General features: G+C 40.3%; 1 protein-coding gene across 1 annotated transcript in view; it reads left to right on the forward strand.

The window, feature by feature from the left end:
* The window catches only part of MEP1B (meprin A subunit beta), a 58,499-nt gene that overhangs the window by 20,195 nt on the left and 19,984 nt on the right, over window positions 1-18,320 (forward strand). Inside the window, exons 12-14 of the mRNA XM_068562449.1 lie at window positions 1,027-1,206; window positions 1,972-2,098; window positions 2,727-2,931. Coding sequence (XP_068418550.1) covers window positions 1,027-1,206; window positions 1,972-2,098; window positions 2,727-2,931 — 512 coding nt within the window. The remainder of the gene's footprint in view (window positions 1-1,026; window positions 1,207-1,971; window positions 2,099-2,726; window positions 2,932-18,320) is intronic.

The raw sequence follows: 18,320 nt of genomic DNA on the forward strand, positions 1-18,320 counted from the left end.
GAGAGGCTCTCAGATGTTGAGTTCTCCTAACCCACGCTGTCCTGGTCTTGCCTCTGAATTCTCAAAAACAGTTCAGCTTTTGTAATGGGGGTGGTTTTTGATCAGAACGAAGATGTTGAGTAGGTGCTCTGTATTGTTGGGAAGGGTATGGGAATGGATTACAACTTCTTATTAAAGAATTCTGGAGGACTTGCCAATGGTGACACCATCCCCCCTCTTTCTAGTCTGAAAAAGAAGCAGCACCCAGAAAGCAATGATCACATTTCTAATTGTAATAATCCTTCGCCCTCTGGGAACATGATAAAGTGAAAAATGGAATTGTGGCAAGGTGAATATTATTGCCAAATCTGAATTCTGTATATGAAAAGAATGGACCTGAGTGACTTGGGGAAAAAAAAATATATATAATCTGATAGGAAAAAAATAGTATTCACAAAGAGGTGTGGGGATTTGATGTTCAGAATTTCTTTACCTTTTTCCAAAACATTTCTCCCTGAATCATGTTGAAAATGGCTCAAGGTTGGGTGGGTTGCCACCTTTTCCCAGAAGCAGTGCTTCTCACTGTCTTCTACTCCTGAAGGACTTTAGTCTGTTAGTAACTGAATAATTCAGTTACTGAGATGAATTGTTCAGTGCCAATATTAAAAACTCTCTCAGTAACACATTGATTTAACTCAGCTAAAAGGACTACCTGTAACTCAGAAGGCCACTAAAGAATGATTCTAATGGGCAGCGGAGTTTCTACACTGCTCATTCAGTAGGAGTGTGACACCCCATGTAGGAAACTTTTGATACCTCTCCACTCATATTCCAGAATGTGGTCCTCCCTGCCATGTCATCTCGTTTCTTTAGGACAGTATAAATGAACAAACTCCAGTGACTTGCCAGGGAATACATTACAGGTCAATAGCATCACTGAGTTATTTTGAGCTCTATCCTAATTGTGCTTCACATTGCCGGTGCTTTCCTACACCAAAAGCTATGATGATGCTAAACACAGTCCATTAATATAAATTGCTTTTTCAGGTAATGGAACCTATTTTTGGGACAGGCCTTCCAAAGTGGGAACACAAGTTTTTTTCCCTAATGGAACTCAGTTTCAAAGAGGTAGTGGCTATGGAAACAGTGTCTTTATGACCCATGAGAGGCTGAAAAGCAGAGATTTTATAAAAGGAGATGATGTTTATATCCTCCTGACAGTGGAAGGTATGTCAATAAAAATAGTTTTATCTAAGCTGCTTTTTTTTTTGTGGTCGTTGATTATTTACTGTGTTCTTCTGGATTCCGTTTTTAGATATATTAGAGACATGGGAGGGAATGGGCATGAGTGAGATTTTTTTTTTAGTATGAATCATTAACAATATGAAAATAATTTAAATGGAAACAGGGACAGTTCCAGGATAAAAAACTTAATTAACACGGCATGGGGCAATAGTGGAAAGCTTTAGTCCAGAACACTTCTTTAGAAATAAGCTGAAGTATAGCCATTATACCCTAGAATTTAACTCTAGGATTCCAGAAGTAAAAATATCCCAGAAACACATAAAATTAGAGTGGAAATGACCTGGCTTTATTGTCTCTTTCAGATATGTATACACACATATATAGAGATGTGTGCACACACACATATATCTTGTCAGTAATAGCATTAATCTATTGTCTTCTAAAATTTCTCAGCCATGACAGCCAGTAATGACATTTTCCAGGAATACTGTTGGTTTCCATGCCAAGGCCCAGGCAAGCACGTGTTCAGTTGTAGCCCCACAGGCTGGATCACCTTCCCTTTGTGTCTAGATTTCAGCCTGCCTATTTATTGTTTCACTGCCTATAAACATTACTGAACGGTGCTTCAAGAGTACCTGGATTTCTCACAAACCTGAAGCCTGAACAGTTTATTTTGAAACTTAAAGATCAAATGCTTGTTAAACCCCAAACTGATTTCCCTCCATGCTCTCCTCTCACCCTCCTTAGACATATCCCACCTTAATACTACACAAAATGAGCCAATCCCGACCTTGGACATCAATGACCTTTGCACAAGCTTTAAATGTGAGAATGATGGCGTTTGCATTCTCCATAATGGCAAAGCTGAGTGCCGGTAAGGATGCAATCTACCCATTCTTTTGTTACATCTTTTTTCATTCCCACAATGTAGGATTCATATGATATTTCATATGAATGAAATCAGTTGATTCTCATCTCAAAACCGTTCGTAAGATATTTATCTTTTGCTCTCCAGTTGGGACTTTGGGTTGCCAGCAGAACGACAGAATTATTTATGCAAAGATAGCACGTTATTCTAATTGCCTGAAACGGTCCTCAAGAGTTACATATCTTATTAGGTCCTCACAACGGGCTGGTGTGGTTACTGTGACTGTCCCCGTTTCCTAGATGGAGATACCTAAACTCTAAGAAGGGCTTGGCCACGGTCATAGCTGGGATGTGGAGGAACTGGGACACTGAGAACTAAATTTTCTCCACTACCTATGCTACCTTCCTTGCCCAGCTGGGAGCTGCTGTGTTAAGTCCCAGATTAGGAGTAATTCCATTTTTCCTTTCCGTTGGCCCTGCCTGTGCTAGTCTAACCAACCCTTCTAGCCCAGAATGGGTGACAAATAGTTCCATCTGCCAATGACCTGAGTGTTGACTCACTCACACCTTCAATGGTGAAGATTTTCAGATTAAAATATCAACTCATAACTCTGAGTCACGTTCCACACATGTAGGTGTCCGTCAGGGGAAGACTGGTGGTACATGGGAGAAAGGTGTGAAAAGAGAGGCTCAACTCGAGACACCATTGTGATTGCCGCGTCTTCCACTGTTGCTGTGTTTGCCCTGATGCTGATCATCACCCTCGTCAGTGTCTACTGTACCAGGAAAAAGTATCATAAAGAGACAGGTTCAAGGACAGCAAATACGACTCTGGAAAATGTAAGTTGACTCTCATATTTGGTTATTCAAAACCTATTGATGGAATTACATAAAGACAAATTAGGACATTTTATATATCCTAAAAAAAAAAAAAATTTCTCTACTCCCTATGCTGGGGACAACAGCTTTGAGACTATGAATTCTTGTTATGTTCACTATAAAGCAATGGCTCTTAAATTGGGATCCATGGAGGGTATTGGGGGGGATTTTATTATCCTTCTGGAACTGTACCCAGAATTTTGTATGGTTGTGCAATTTTCTGGGGTGGGAGTCTGTGACCCTCCTGAAAGGCACAACTGATTTTGCCTACACATTTCAACCTTCCTGGTTAAGGGGAGAGGTGACCTGTAAGTGTCATCGTTCTAAAGGTTGAGCTCAGGCTTGTAGGAAGGGGGTGCTAGGCACATTTGGGGCTTTTGCATTAAAGAAGTTTCCAAATGATTCTGGCTTCATGTGTGGTAACTAAGTCTAAGGCAAGATTTTCAAGTAGAAGTTTTAAAGTCTTGCCTCAGAAGGTCTCTAGAATGGCAATACACTCTTGAAATTACCCTGGGGAAGCAGACTATTTGAGATGGATATTTGCACGCAGGACGTTTACTGTGCGTGCTCTCGGGAACACCAGTGATGGAGTGAGGGAAGGTGGACCAGGCAGAGGGCGAGGTTGGATTGTGCTGTGGTTGCAGCTGAGGCCTCAGCATCCTCTGCAGGGAGCTCTGGAGCTGGGATGGCCCTTAGAGTGCCCTGAATTGAGGCAAGGGGGCCAGGCCATTGTACTCCCCGCATCAACAGCCATTGGATTGGGGCTGTCCCCGGGGAGGGAGCAGAAAATTAAGCAAAGTAGCACCCTTTGGGGTAGGGCATGTCCTGCAGGAAAGCTTTCATTCTGAAGGGCAGGACTAACAGAGAACCCCAGCACCCACTACATACCCCAGTCATAGGGAGCACAGTTTCATATGCAGATTCCTATTCTCACTCACAAAAGAGCACTTCTAACGGAATAGAATCTGAACATCATTTAAAAGTGAAACTTAAAAATTCTTCCAGTTCTATTTCATTCAAAACAGAGTCTCTGAAAATTACTAGCAAAACTGAAGACAAAACACGCCCAATTAACACATCTCTGAAACCGAAAATACTGCAATTACCTTAAGCATGAGGATATTTTCTTCCTTTTTTTTATTATTATTATTCATTTTTGGCTGTGTTGAGTCTTCGTTTCTGTGCAAGGGCTTTCTCCAGTTGCGGTGAGCGGGGGCCACTCTTCATCGCGGTGCGCGGGCCTCTCACTCTCGCGGCCTCTCTTGTTGCGGAGCACAGGCTCCAGACGCGCAGGCTCAGCAATTGTGGCTCACGGGCCTAGTTGCTCCACGGCATGTGGGGTCTTCCCAGACCAGGGCTCGAACCCATGTCCCCTGCATTGGCAGGTGGACTCCCAACCACTGCGCCACCAGGGAAGCCCATGAGGATATTTTCTTAAAAAAATGATTATTCAAGACATGCTGTATTTTAAATTTTCAATTTTTTAAAGTAGACAGACTTATTTATTTAAAGACACTTGTTTGTTAAAGACAGTAAATTTGTGAAGTTATTCAAAAGATGGACAATGATAATGAACAGAGAGCAAATAGTTTTACTCTCATACACTGCGGCCATGCTTCCTCAGCCTCAGCAAGATGTTTAAAGCCAGTCCTAGGCAGTGGATCAATTACTTCACAAGCTTATTAGAAAATGACTTAAAATATATATAGGGTTTTTTTTTTTTTTTATAAAAAACCAGGTGTTTCCAGCTTACTTTATGGCTCAAAATAAAAGGGACAGATCAGCCAATGACCCAGTAGGTCAACCTGGTGGAAGCTGTGCCCACCGGCATGGTGCTCTGGGCTAGTAGGGATGTACTTGGGGGCTGGAGTAGGAATGGTGGGGGAGTGGTTAGGGAGGAGAGAACCAGTTAGCTGGTGGATGGGACTGCCAGGATATTCCTCTGGAAACTGGTAGATGTAAGTGCTATTATAAAGGCCAATTTAGGGCTTCCCTGGTGGCGCAGTGGTTGAGAATCTGCCTGCTAATGCAGGGGACACGGGTTCGAGCCCTGGTCTGGGAAGATCCCACATGCCGCGGAGCAACTAGGCCTGTGAGCCACAACTACTGAGCCTGCGCGTCTGGAGCCTGTGCTCCGCAACAAGAGAGGCCGCGATAGTGAGAGGCCCGCGCACCGCGATGAAGAGTGGCCCCCGCTTGCCGCAACTAGAGAAAGCCCTAGCACAGAAACGAAGACCCAACATAGCAATCAATCAATCAATCAATCTTAAAAATAAATAAATAAATAAAGGCCAATTTATCGACCTAACATTGGAATTAAAGAAAATGATACAACAAAGAGAAGAGAAAGAAGGAAGTTAATTCAATAAAGGAGAGAACTATTAGAGTATCAGGGACATGGTAGGGCCATTAAGTGGAAACACACTCCCACACACACAACCACCATATTATAAAAACAGAACTGTTTTGCCTCTGGGTCATTTAAACACATGCCCAAGAGCAAGGAGTCAACTTACATTTTCCTTAGTCTAGGCATTTCTACAGTAAATTTACTGATAGCAGAAACTCCAGCTCTAGTTTCAATCTTAAATCGGAATGACCTCTTTCTTGAGACTGAAGTGTGTGCTCACCCTCATGTTTTAGCATCTGAATAAAGTGGGATAGACCAGAGCATGTTCCTGGAGACAGAGCCTGGGGACCCCCTTGCCAGTTGGGAGGGATGCCAGGAAACTGCTCATGGCACTTCGTTTAAACATCAGACTGTTCCATTGGATTCATTTCAATGGCAGTTTTTAAATTTAGAAATTAAGTGATCGACTGTTCTTCCCCCTTTTAGCAACATGCACTTTGAAGATTAACTCAGCAATACAGCCAGCAAATGAAATGAAAAATTCTTCATGATGGTTTCACCTACAATATATTACAACCACTTCACCTTCTATAAATGGATCTTCTCTGTACATAGCTGGATATACTACAAATCATTATCTTGGTAAAGGTCTCATTGGTGAAATGTTGCTTGTGTTTTTGTTTTTAAAGGAGGGGAGTAAAAAAATAAAAAATAAAAATAGATAAAGGTGGAGAAGCAATTCAGGCTGTTCTGGAAGCATAATATTATCTATAAGACGGAGAGCAAGAACTGGGGGTAGCTTTCCAAATGACTGCCTTCTCTTTGGGGGCCAAGTGTGTTGGCCTCACAGGTGATTCCCTAGAAACCCACTGGAAACACCCAATGGGAATGATCTTCCATGTGGAATCTCAGCAGTTCCAGGCTGTCCTGTCCCAGTGTAGGGAGGGGCAGAGGGCAGCTCCTTTCTCCCTGGGGACATGTGCCCCCTGCCGCTCTAAAACTGGCCACTCTCTTGTTTTCTTTATTATTATTATTATTATTGACCATGTTTGCGGCTTGTGGGATTTTCGTTTCCTGACCAGGGATCAAAACCAGGCCCTCAGCAGTGAGAGCGCAGAGTCCTAACCACTGGACCACCAGGGAATTCCCTCTCTTATTTTCTGACTTAAGCCCCATAGTATGTGAGTCTGGTTTAGAATCTGTTTGAACATGCAACTACAATCAATAAGAACACTTTAAACTCCTAGAACAGTTCTCAAAGTTTTGGGTTTCAGGAGCCTTTATACTTTTAGAAATTATTGAGGGCCCCAAAGAGCTTATGCATATGAACATTCCATTTATCAGTTCTTACCACACTAGACATTCAAACCAGGAAAATTTAAAACGATGTCTTTATTAATCCTTGAAAAATAACAAGCCCATACGTGTTAACATAAATACTATTTTCTTGAAAAATAACTATATTTTCCAAAACAAAAGAAAATTTAGCAAAAAGAGTGGGTGTTGTTTTACATTTTTTGCAAATCTCTAATATCTGGCTTAATAGAAAACAGCTGAATTCTTACATAAGTGTCTGCATTCAGTCTGTTGCAATATATTATTTTTGTAGAAGAATATAAAGAAAATCTAAACTTCCACAGATATATAGTTGGAAAAAGGAGACATATTTGAATAGCTTTTCAAGTCATTGCGGATATTCTTTTTGAATATCCTTTGTTAAAAGTGGACAAATGGTAATTTATTAAAGGTTAGATACAATTGGAATCTGAAAACATATCAATGAATTTTGGTACTCCATCCAGTAAATCTATTGGTCTAGCTCATATTTTGAATGGATCTTTCATCTATGCATGATTTTGTCATATCGTGCATTGATTATTTAGAAAATATTGGTTCACTGACTTATGTAGCTCTTACAACTTTTGGTACATTTCATCACACAGTATCAAAACATAACATTAATGTCACCACTCGTCTCATTAAAAAAGTCTTTAAGTCTTAGAAGCTGATGCTCATGCTGTCAGAAACAAATTTTCCAAAATGCTAATTTTTGCTTGAAAGCTTAAAGTTTATCATTGGTAATAAGTACTATCCTCCTTGTAATGACAGGTACATGACTTCACTGAATTTTTAAAATTCAAGTCTTATTTTGAGATCATTGTAGATTTACATGCAGTTGTTAGAAATAATACAGAGATCCCTGTGTACCCTTCACTTAGTTTCCCTCTACGGTGACAACTTGCAAAATTTTAGTGCAGTGTCACAACCAAGATGTTGATATTGATACAAACTACAGAACAGTTTCATTACCACAAAAATCCATCAAATTGCCTTCATATAACCAAGTCCCTTTCCCTCTTGTTCCCACCTCCTGTTTAAACCATGGCAATGTGGGACTTCCCTGGCGGTCCAGTGGTTAAGACCATGCTTCCACTGCAGGGGGCGCGGGTTGGATCCCTGGTTGGGGAACTAAGATCCTGCATGCCAAGCGAGTGGGGCGGCGGGGGGAAAAAAAAAAAGCCCTTGGCAATCATTAATCTGTTCTCTATTTTTATAGTTTTGTCATTTAAAAATGTTATATTAATGGAACCATGCAGTATAGAACTTTTCAGGATTGATTTTTTTTTTTTAAACTCAGCATAATTCTCTGTAATTCATCCAGGTTGTTGTGTGTACAATAATTTGTTCCTTTCTGATGGCTGAATAGAATTTCATGCTATGGATGCACCACAGTTTGTTTAATCATCCACTTGTTGCAGGACATTTGGGTTGTTTCCAGATTTTGGTTATTACAAATAAAGCTGCTCTAAATATTCATGTACTGGTTTTCATATAGATATAACTCTGCAGTTTTCTGGGATACATGCCCAGGAGAGCATTGCTGGGTCATATGGTAGTTGCATGTTTAGTTTTTTAAGAAACTGCTACTGATTTGCATTGTGCCTCTACTATTTTACATTCCCACCAGCAGTGGTGATGCAGTTTCTCTGATCCTTACCAACTTGGGTGTTATCACTTTTTTTTTCCTGATAGACTCTATTATTTAGAGTAGTTTTAGAGTCACAGCAAAACTGGGCAGAACTTAGAGAGATATCCCCTATACCCCTTGTGCCCACATACACACAAGCTTCTCCCACCATCAACATCCCCACCAGATAAATTTGTTATAATTGATGACCCTACATTGATACGTTATTATCACTGAAAGTCCATAGTTTACATTAGGATTCACTCTTGGTGTTCTACATTCTGTGGGTTTTGACAGGTGAATAATGACATGTATCCACTACAACAGTGTCCTGTAGAATAGTTTCACTGCCCTAAAAAATCCTCTGTGCTCTGCCTATTCATCCCTCTCTCTACCCGCCCCTCCCCACACCACTAATCTTTTTACTGTCTCCATGGTTTTGCCTTTTCCAGAACATCATTTAGTTGGAATCATACAGTAAGTCACCTTTTCAGATCGGCTTCTTTCACTTGTCACTATTTTTTTTTTTTTTTTGGCCGCGCCGCATGGCTTGTGGGATCTTAGATTTTAGTTCCCTGACCAGGGATTGAACCCAGGCCTCAGCAGTGAAAGCACCACTGGACCGCCAGGCAAGTCCCTTGTCACTATTTTTTTATTTTAGCCATTCTGATTAAGTGTGTAGTGATATCTCATTGTGGTTTTAGTCTGCACTTCCTTAGTGACGCATGATACTGAGCATCTTTTCATGTACTTATTTGCCATCTCTATATCATCTTCCGTGGACTATCTCTTTACATCTTTTTTTTTTTTAATAAATTTATTTATTTATTATTTATTTATTTATTTTTGGCTGTGTTGGGTCTTCGTTTCTGTGCGAGGGCTTTCTCCAGTTGCGGCGAGCGGGGGCCACTCTTCATCGCGGTGCGCGGGCCTCTCACTATCGCGGCCTCTCTTGTTGCGGAGCACAGGCTCCAGACGCGCAGGCTCAGTAGTTGTGGCTCACGGGCCCAGCTGCTCCGCGGCATGTGGGATCTTCCCAGACCAGGGCTCGAACCCGTGTCCCCTGCATTGGCAGGCAGATTCTTAACCACTGCGCCACCAGGGAAGCCCTCTTTACATCTTTTACTCATGCTCTAAATGGATTTTTTTGCTCTTATACCATTGTGTTTTGAGACTTTTTAATATATTCTAGATCTGTCCCTTTGTTGAATGTATGGTTTGGAAACATATTTTCCCACTCTGCAGCGTGTCTTTTCATTTTCCTAAAAGGATATTTTGCAGAGCAAAAGTTTTTAATTTTGATAAAGTCCAATTTATCAGTTTTTCCTTTTAGTGGATTGTGTTTTTGGTATTCCCAAGTCTCAGAACTCTTTGTCTAGCCCTGGATCCTGAATATTTTCTCCTGTTTAAAAAGATGTTTTATATATATTTTTTGTTTTATATTTAACTCAGTGATACATTTTGAGTTAATTTTTATAAAAGGTGTGAGGCTTAGGTTGAAGTTAATTTTTTGGCTATGGATGTTCGATTGCTCTAGGCATTGTTGAAAAGGCTATAGTTCCTCTATTGAATTGTATTACATTATATATATATATATAATTATAAATAATTTATATATAATGTAACAGTTTTTAACTTATAATTATATATCTAATGTAATACCTAGAGAACCACTATAAAAGCTGTGCAAAGGGACACTAAAAATCATATATAATGTATTAAACTATATATATGTTATATATTACATTACATATGTATATAAAATCATAGTCTTCATTCAATTTTGAAAAAAAATCTGCCAAATAACTGTCTGAATGACCATTATTTACCCTTTAAGTGTTTTTTAAAGTAAAAATGGTATTCTATGAAAAAAGTGGCTAATTCATCTAACTCAAAAATCTTACAGGTGCTTTCCCTTAAGGTAATCATTGTACTTCATTATGCGGCAGAAGTGCTTTATTAGTACGTTCCATTTTATCACGCAGAATATAAAAAAGATGTATGCTCAAGGTTTGAGATTTTGTACAGTTAATAACGGTTACTGCTTCATTAAGGATATTCTTAAGTAAAATTGGCTTTAAAATTATTTTCTCATTTATTTATTTACTGCAAGTGTGTAACAGTGAAGATTACAATGACTATTAGTTCAGTTTGGTACCACTGCCTTGATTTGTGCTAAGATACCAGCAGTTCTATCCATCATTACTTTTTATTTTCCAATTTTTTTATTGTGTTAAATTTTTTTAAACTATAAAATTCACCATTTTAACCATTTTAAAGTGGCATTTAGTACATCACAATGTTATATAATCACCAGCACTATCCAGTGCTAGATTATTTTCATCACCCTAAAGAACATTCTGTATCCATTAAGCAGTTACTCCTCTCCCCACCTTGAAGCCCCTGGCAACCACTAATTTTCTTTCTGTCTTTATGGATTCACCTATTCTGGACGTTTTGTATAACTAGAATCACGTAATATGTAACCTTTTATGTCTGGTTTCTTTCATTTAGCATAAGATTTTCAAGGTTCATCTACATTGTATCATACATCAGTACATCATTCCTTTTCACAGATGAATAATATTCCATTGTATGAATATACCATTAATCAAAGGAAGTTGTAGGAAGTCACTGTAGCGACAAAAGAGAAATTGTTGCCCACACACTGGTGGTTAAGAGTGTACACTCTGAAGCCAGACTGCTTAGGTTCAAATCTCACAACATGGGGCTTCCCTGGTTTCGCAGTGGTTAAGAATCCACCTGCCAATGCAGGGGACACAGGTTCGAGCCCTGGTCGGGGAAGGATCGGACATGCCGCGGAGCAACTAAGCTGTGCGCCACAACTACTGAGCCTGAGCTCTAGAGCCTGCGAGCCACAACTACTGAGCCCGCGCGCCTGGAGCTCGTGCTGCACAACAAGAGAAGCCACCGCAATGAGAAGCCCGCGCACCGCAATGAAGAGTAGCCCCCGCTCGCTGCAACTAGAGAAAGCCCGTGTGCAGCAACAAAGACCCAATGCAGCCGAAAATAAATTAATTAATTAAAAAAAAAACTATAAAAAGAAAAAAAATCTCACTACACACTTGCTGTGTGACCTGGGACAGTTATTTAATCTCTCTATGCCTTAATTTCCTCATCTCTATACTGAGTAGTAATATTATTTAGCTCATAATGTTGTTGCGAGGATAAACAACATAATATATGTAAAGTGCTTAGAACAGCGCCTGGCACATCACAACCACTATGTAGGAAAGAACTGCTATTGTTAGAAGAGGAAATACAAAGGGATGATGAAAGGGAGGGTAAGAAAGCAGGAGGGAGAATCTTGGATGATAATGGATTATTCTCAGTGATTTTTTTTTTTAGTTAAAAGTAGTTTTTTAAAATAATTGTATATGTGCCTCTCCTCACAACACATGTTCATGGCAGTTTACAATTAAAACCCTGGATAAGAGAATTTGGCCCCTCAAAAGTGGATCTCATCATTGTTTTTTTCTATGCAGGGTCATGACCATTTGTGCTGCAAACGTTATTTGTCTCCCGTTGTTTGGTTCTTGGATGATTAACACTACCAAGTTATGGGCAAGCTGTTATTATTCCATAATCAGGAATTCCCTACTTGAGAATGAGATAAATTTTAGAGAAGTTTGTATTTTCAATTCTAGGAGCAATAGATGAAAACCTCTCCAATTTCTTATATATGAATATAGTCATATTACTCATGTAGTATATGAAGATATCATGAGGACAAGGGAGTGAGTAGGTATGTACACACTTTAGCAAACTGCCATTTATTAATATCATGTAGCCATATTGGGTTCAAATTTGAGTTACCTGTTAGTCTCAGGCTTTAAGCTTTTTAATAGTATATGGATTTTTATTTTTACAGTGGTTTCCAAAGGTTATAACTGGAGCATATAACAGTCTACATAAATGTTTCTTCTTTTTCAATTATATAGAAACTCCCATCCCACACCCAGTTTTCTTTAAAGAGGGGAAAGGGAGCCATCTCAGTCTGTTGTGATCCAGTACCTGCCATGATTCTCACACCAGGATATTTTTCTTTAACTACTTTTTCCATCGTCCCTGTATCCTGTGATTATTTAAGATACATGGTCTGAGGTATTAAATAACTAAGTACTTCTCCAGTGGGGGGAGTTCAAAAATTTTCATCATTGTTTCAAGGCAGGGAGTAGGGGGACTTCCCTGGCAGTCCAGTGGTTAAGACTCCATGCTTCCACTGCAGGGGGCACAGGTTTGATCCCTGGTGGGGGAACTAAGATCCCACATGCCACCAGGCACAGCCAAAAAAAAAAAAAAGCAGAGAGTAGGTCCCTTTAATGGAATGTTGTAATCCTATAAAATGAGGGAATTGGATTTGATCATCTAAAGACCTTTTCCCATGCAAGCATCATTCTGTGGTTCCATGCCCACCATTCAGCACGGTTGTCAAGTCAGACTTGTGAGGCCTTTGATTGCAAGTTTGTGATGCCATTTGTTTCCACCAGTTTTGACTGGCAAGGGATGATGGGTATTTCTGGAAACCAGCTAAAGTGGCACTGCCCTATGGTTAGAGCATAATCACAGTTTTCAATTCTTGTGGGCCACTAGCTTTAAAGAATTTTAAATTTAAGATGTTTCACATTATTTAAATTTAAATTTTTAAATTATTTAAATTTAAATTATTTAAATTATTTAAATTTTTAAATTATTTAAATTTAAATTTTAAATTTAAGATGTTTCACATTATTTTAATTTTGCACAGAGAGAGAGAGACAGACTTTTTTTTTTTTCAGCCATGCAGCATGGCATGGCATGTGGGATCTTAGCTCCCCGACCAGGGATGGAACCCACACCCCCTGCCTTGGAAGCACGGAGTCTTAATCGCTGGACCACCAGGGAAGTCCCCAGAGATTCTTTATTAAGACATTTAATACTGTGCTATTTCAAATTAAGAATTTCACATTTTGCATAGAATTTAATTACACCTTATTTCATAGGCAAAATCACGCCCATGTTGTTAAACACTCACATTTGCTCTTTCATTCACTCTTTTGGGCCTTTTGGTACCTGGGGATTTTGATGAGTTAATCAGTTCTTTTAAATACCTAGGAGAGAGTGAACATCATTTAATCTTAGGGCTCAAAATGACATTAAAATCCCTCTATTTCTATGGACACCACTGCTTAGGGCCTGGAAAGAATGGTTCCATTCAGATTATCTTTATTTATTAAAATTTTTTTTTTTAGTTTTTAAAGCCCATACATCTGTATATAAATTTTTATTTTGTTTTTTCTACTGTCCTATTATTTGTTTTAGAACATTCCTATTAAATGTTTCCACCCAACACACACTTACATACACACACATACACATGTGTCAAGCTTGTGCTCATAGAAACTTCGTTTCCATCAGGGTTCTAGAGCCCTCTGCGGCACATACCAGTTAGAACCTGAGATCTTTAAAAGTGAGACTCCAACCTTGACCCCTGAAAGACTATATTGAGGACAAGAAATTTCTGTGAAAATTATAAACTTATATCAAATGTTCTCCTTTGGCACGATGAGCTTGTGGCATTGCTTTCTTCTAGGAAATCTCTCTTTCTTAAAAAAATTATTAAAAATTTAAAAAAATTTTTTATTTTATAAAAAGTTTATTGAGTTTATCTTTAATATCATATTTAAATAAGAACATGGACTGCAGAAAGTACAAACAATTATACTTCGGCATCTAGAATTTTACCATATATCCAAAGTTCACCACTGAAGTCGTGTCTGACTGCTAAAGCCATTAGACTAGAAACCTTCTAGAACATTGACTCCAGTGCTCAGATGTAGTTTACATCAGAGGCAAAGTGCTTGCCATCATTAGAGTTACCGATTATAGGAAATTTTCATCAGAGCTCTTAGATGGCTGGGAAACGCTGTTATGGAAACAATCACTGGCCAGTTAAACACCAATTTCAAACCAACCTAGCAGGTGGAAACAGGCCCCTGGAGGTGGTCAGTTCATAAATCTCTTTTGAGATTTTGGAGATTAGCAAGATCAGAAGAAGAAGAGAACTAACCTTCTTCTTGGTCAGGAGAAGGGAACTAATATTTTCCGAGGGCCCCGTACTCAATTCTAGACTTTGTGAGGCATTTTATATATTTAATTCTCACAACAGTCCTTTGTGGTATTATCCTTATTTGGCAGGTGAAAAATATTATGTTTAGAATTAGGTCAATCTGGCCTTCCGCTTGTGCTTTTTCCAACTCTGCTATGTACGTGTGGTGCCGTAGGCAGGGTGTACCACCTGTTCGACAACAGAAATTCAATTCAAATTTAAAGCTCAGATTGGCTTTATTAAACGATTCATGAATTGGACAGCATCCCATCTGGCAAATTGAAAGGAATTCCACCAAGCTGTAGAAAAGGGAAGGGTTTTAAAGGTGAAAGGGGCAGAAGAAGAAAATTATTAGCAAAGAATGCATTGTTTTAGGCAAGGTCACCTTCCTAAAGGGAACGGAAGGGGCAGATGACCTCACCAATGCTAACCAGGTGATTCCAGGTTGACTGGTTAAAGGTTACCTTTCTGGCGGGGTGGGGCGGGCAGGGGAGCGGAGGGGTTGAAACTGCAATTAAGTTAGGTATTAAGTCTTGGTTTGCTGATGCAAGTTTAGCACAAGTGACTCCATTTGGGGCCTGCTGTCTCTCTTTTTTTTTTTTAAAGGGGTTTAATCTATCTATCTATCTATCATCTATCTATCTATCTATCTATCTATCTATCTATTTATTTATTTATTTATTTATTTATTTATGGCTGTGTTGGGTCTTCTTTTCTGTGCGAGGGCTCTCTCCAGTTGTGGTGAGCGGGGGCCACTCTTCATCGCGGTGCACGGGCCTCTCACTATCGCGGCCTCTCTTGTTGCGGAACACAGGCTCCAGACACGCAGGCTCAGTAATTGTGGCTCACGGGCCCAGCCGCTCCGCGGCATGTGGGATCCTCCCAGACCAGGGCTCGAACCCGTGTCCCCTGCATTGGCAGGCAGATTCTCAACCACTGCACCACCAGGGAAGCCCCCTGCTGTCTCTTTTTTAACACACTCCGCTGTGGAGCCAGCCATACCTCAGGAGTGGGAGATGATACATCTGATCTGCCCTTTAAGCACTACCTATACAGAACATACGTTAAATCTTTAAGGAGAAAATTATCAAGCAAAGCCAAACTAAACCAAACCTCTACTTGTGGAACAAACAGAAAAGAAATTGTTCTGGTAAGTATGTGTGATCATGTGATTTCTAGTAAGAAATATATATTTGGTCTTCCTGTTCCTGCCACAGTGATCCTAAAAACCTTGGAATTTCCTAAGTGATGAGAACTGTAAAGGTGTCTTATGTTAGTGAGGTGACTTTTGGAACTCACCTAAGGATGGGGGCTGGTTGCCAGGGGAACTGACCAAGATTAAAGGGTTGTAACTTTCATCCCACCCCCTGATTTCCAGGGAAAGGTGGGACTGGAGGTGGAATCAATCACCAATGGCCAATGACTTAATCAATTGTGCCTATATAATGAAGCTTCCATTGAACCCCAGAAGGCTGTGGTTTGGACAACCGGGTTGGTGAACACATGGCAAGATGGGAAGAGTGGGCTGCTTAGGGAGCATGGAAGCTCCACCCCCTTCCCCCATACCTTGCCCTACACATCTCTTTCATCTAGCTATTCCTGAGTTATATCCTTTTATAATAAGACAGCAATCTAGTAAGAAAAATGTTTCTCTGAGTTCTGTGAGCTCCTCTTGCAAATTAATCCAACCCAAGGAGGCGGTCATTGGATCAGAAGCGTGGGTGGCGACCTGGATTTGCAACTGACATCTGAGGAAGGACTAAGTCCTTAATCTGTGGCGTCTGATGCTATTTCCGGGTAGATAGTGTCAGAACGGAGTTGAATTGTAGGACAGCCAGCTGGTGAAGGAGAATTCCTTGGCGGTGTGGGGAACGCCTGCCCCTCCTGCCCGCACGCCCACTCCTGACATTGGAATTGGGAGCAGAATCATCAGTGTGGGAATGTGAGGTAGAAATCTAACAGTGTGACTGAGACTACAGAGGAGTTGCTCAGACTGAAGAGTTTGCTTTACCAAGGAATTTATTATTTGACCTGCCAATCCAAGGACTAAGCCTCAGACTTAAGGCTCTCCTCATCTCTGCTTTTAACTGCTCTTGGCCTCCTGAAGACGTAAGGCCTGGATTCCGGTTTCTGCCATTCAGTAGGCCCTTCTGTTCCAGAGCTGATGGCTAGAACAGGTTGTGAGAATATCTTGAGGTCCCCTCCCCGCTCCCTGTCTAACCACACGTGGACCCCACAGAAACAGGTCTTCCAGAGGCTTGGAAAAGTCATACACGGGCAGGCGCAGGGGGAAGAGGGAAAAGGTTAGATATTTTTAATTTTGTAAGTGATTAAATTGTTTGCAGGTTCCCAATCACTACATTAGGACATCTAAACTGTGAGGAGAATTTTTAAAAAAGGAATCTTATTTGTACATCTTTCATATAACTACCTCAAGTGTATATAGTTCAGATAATGTGTTGAGTTAGCTATCTGGGTTTTTTTTTAAATAAATTTATTTATTTATTTATTTAGTTAGTTTTGTCTGCATTGGGTCTTCGTTGCTGTGCATGGGCTTTCTCTGGTTGTGGCGAGCGGGGGCTACTCTTTGTTGCGGTGTGAGGGCTTCTCATTGCGGTGGCTTCTCCTGTTGCAGAGCACGGGCTCTAGGTGTGCAGGCTTCAGTAGTTGTGGCACGCAGGCTCAGTAGTTGTGGCTCGAGGGATCTAGAGCACAGGCTCAGTAGTTGTGGTGCAAGGGCATAGTTGCTCTGTGGCATGTGGGATCTTCCAGGACCAGGACTCAAACCCGTGTCCACTGAATTGGCAGGCGGATTCTTAACCATTGTGCCACCAGGGAAGTCCCAGTTTTTTTGTTTTTTGTTTTCCTTTTCCAAGTATTTTCAAATATTACATGTTTTTTTGGGTTGACTTGTGTTCTTACTCTAATGGTCACAATAAAGAGATTTAAGTTTTTGTCGTCATTTTCTGATAACTGTATAACCAACAAAAACAAAGTCATCCCCAGGTCCTTAAGGACTACCTTTCTGAATGAGTAGCTTTAGATCAAAGGCGTCCCCTTTCTGGGGAATGACTCAGTCTTCATAAACCTTAATGAGAGCGATTTGGTATCCTCCAAAGCAGCTAGGATTATGCAACATTTCCTTTTAGATGGAGCCTTGGAAAACTATCACATATAAGGAGCACGTGGGGTTGTCAGGATGGTGTGATAATGCACTAACTGATAAGGCAACTGCACTGTCATCAATGTACAACAAACCCTTGCTTATCTGTAAACCTTAGCCAGACCCCTCATCCGACTCACAAGGGTGTTCTCTGCTTCCATAGTTCAGCAGTATTTCATGAATTAACTTTCATAGCCTGAAAGCTCCTAAGCTAATATTAAGATAACTATAAAAAAGGTAGTTAATATCAGAAAAGAACTGAATACACTTCTCTCCTTGGAAGCTCTAACAATCCCAAGAAATTTATCTATTTTCTATTCTTAATCCTCTTAATCTGCCTCCAATTTGTGTCTTCTTTTGGCTGCCGCTGCCTCTGGTTATAATTTCTTGGATCATTTATAGTAACAATATAAGAAGGAACAAGGAAGGAAGGGAAAGCTAAAGAATGATGGCCCTGAGTGACAGATGGGAATGTTTTCTCGAGAGAATTCTATCAGAGTCCACTGACTAGTGGCATTCATAAACTATGTGATATGCCAATCGACAAGTAGCCCACAAAAAAGACTCCCCATTAAATAGAACTCATTTAAACAGACCACTTCCTGCAGGTGTCACCCCTGGGCTTTGATCTCTCAGTTAGTAAATCCTCGAGCTGAGATTTTATAAACAGATAGGGTAGGGGGTCCCTGGAGAAAGAGAACCAGGCATGGCTCTCCTGACATAGGAGAAGCCATTTTTGGCCTAAGGCATTTTGTGATCT

This window comes from Eschrichtius robustus, chromosome 14, assembly GCF_028021215.1.
Source record: "Eschrichtius robustus isolate mEscRob2 chromosome 14, mEscRob2.pri, whole genome shotgun sequence".
NCBI classification, from domain to species: Eukaryota; Metazoa; Chordata; class Mammalia; order Artiodactyla; family Eschrichtiidae; genus Eschrichtius; species Eschrichtius robustus.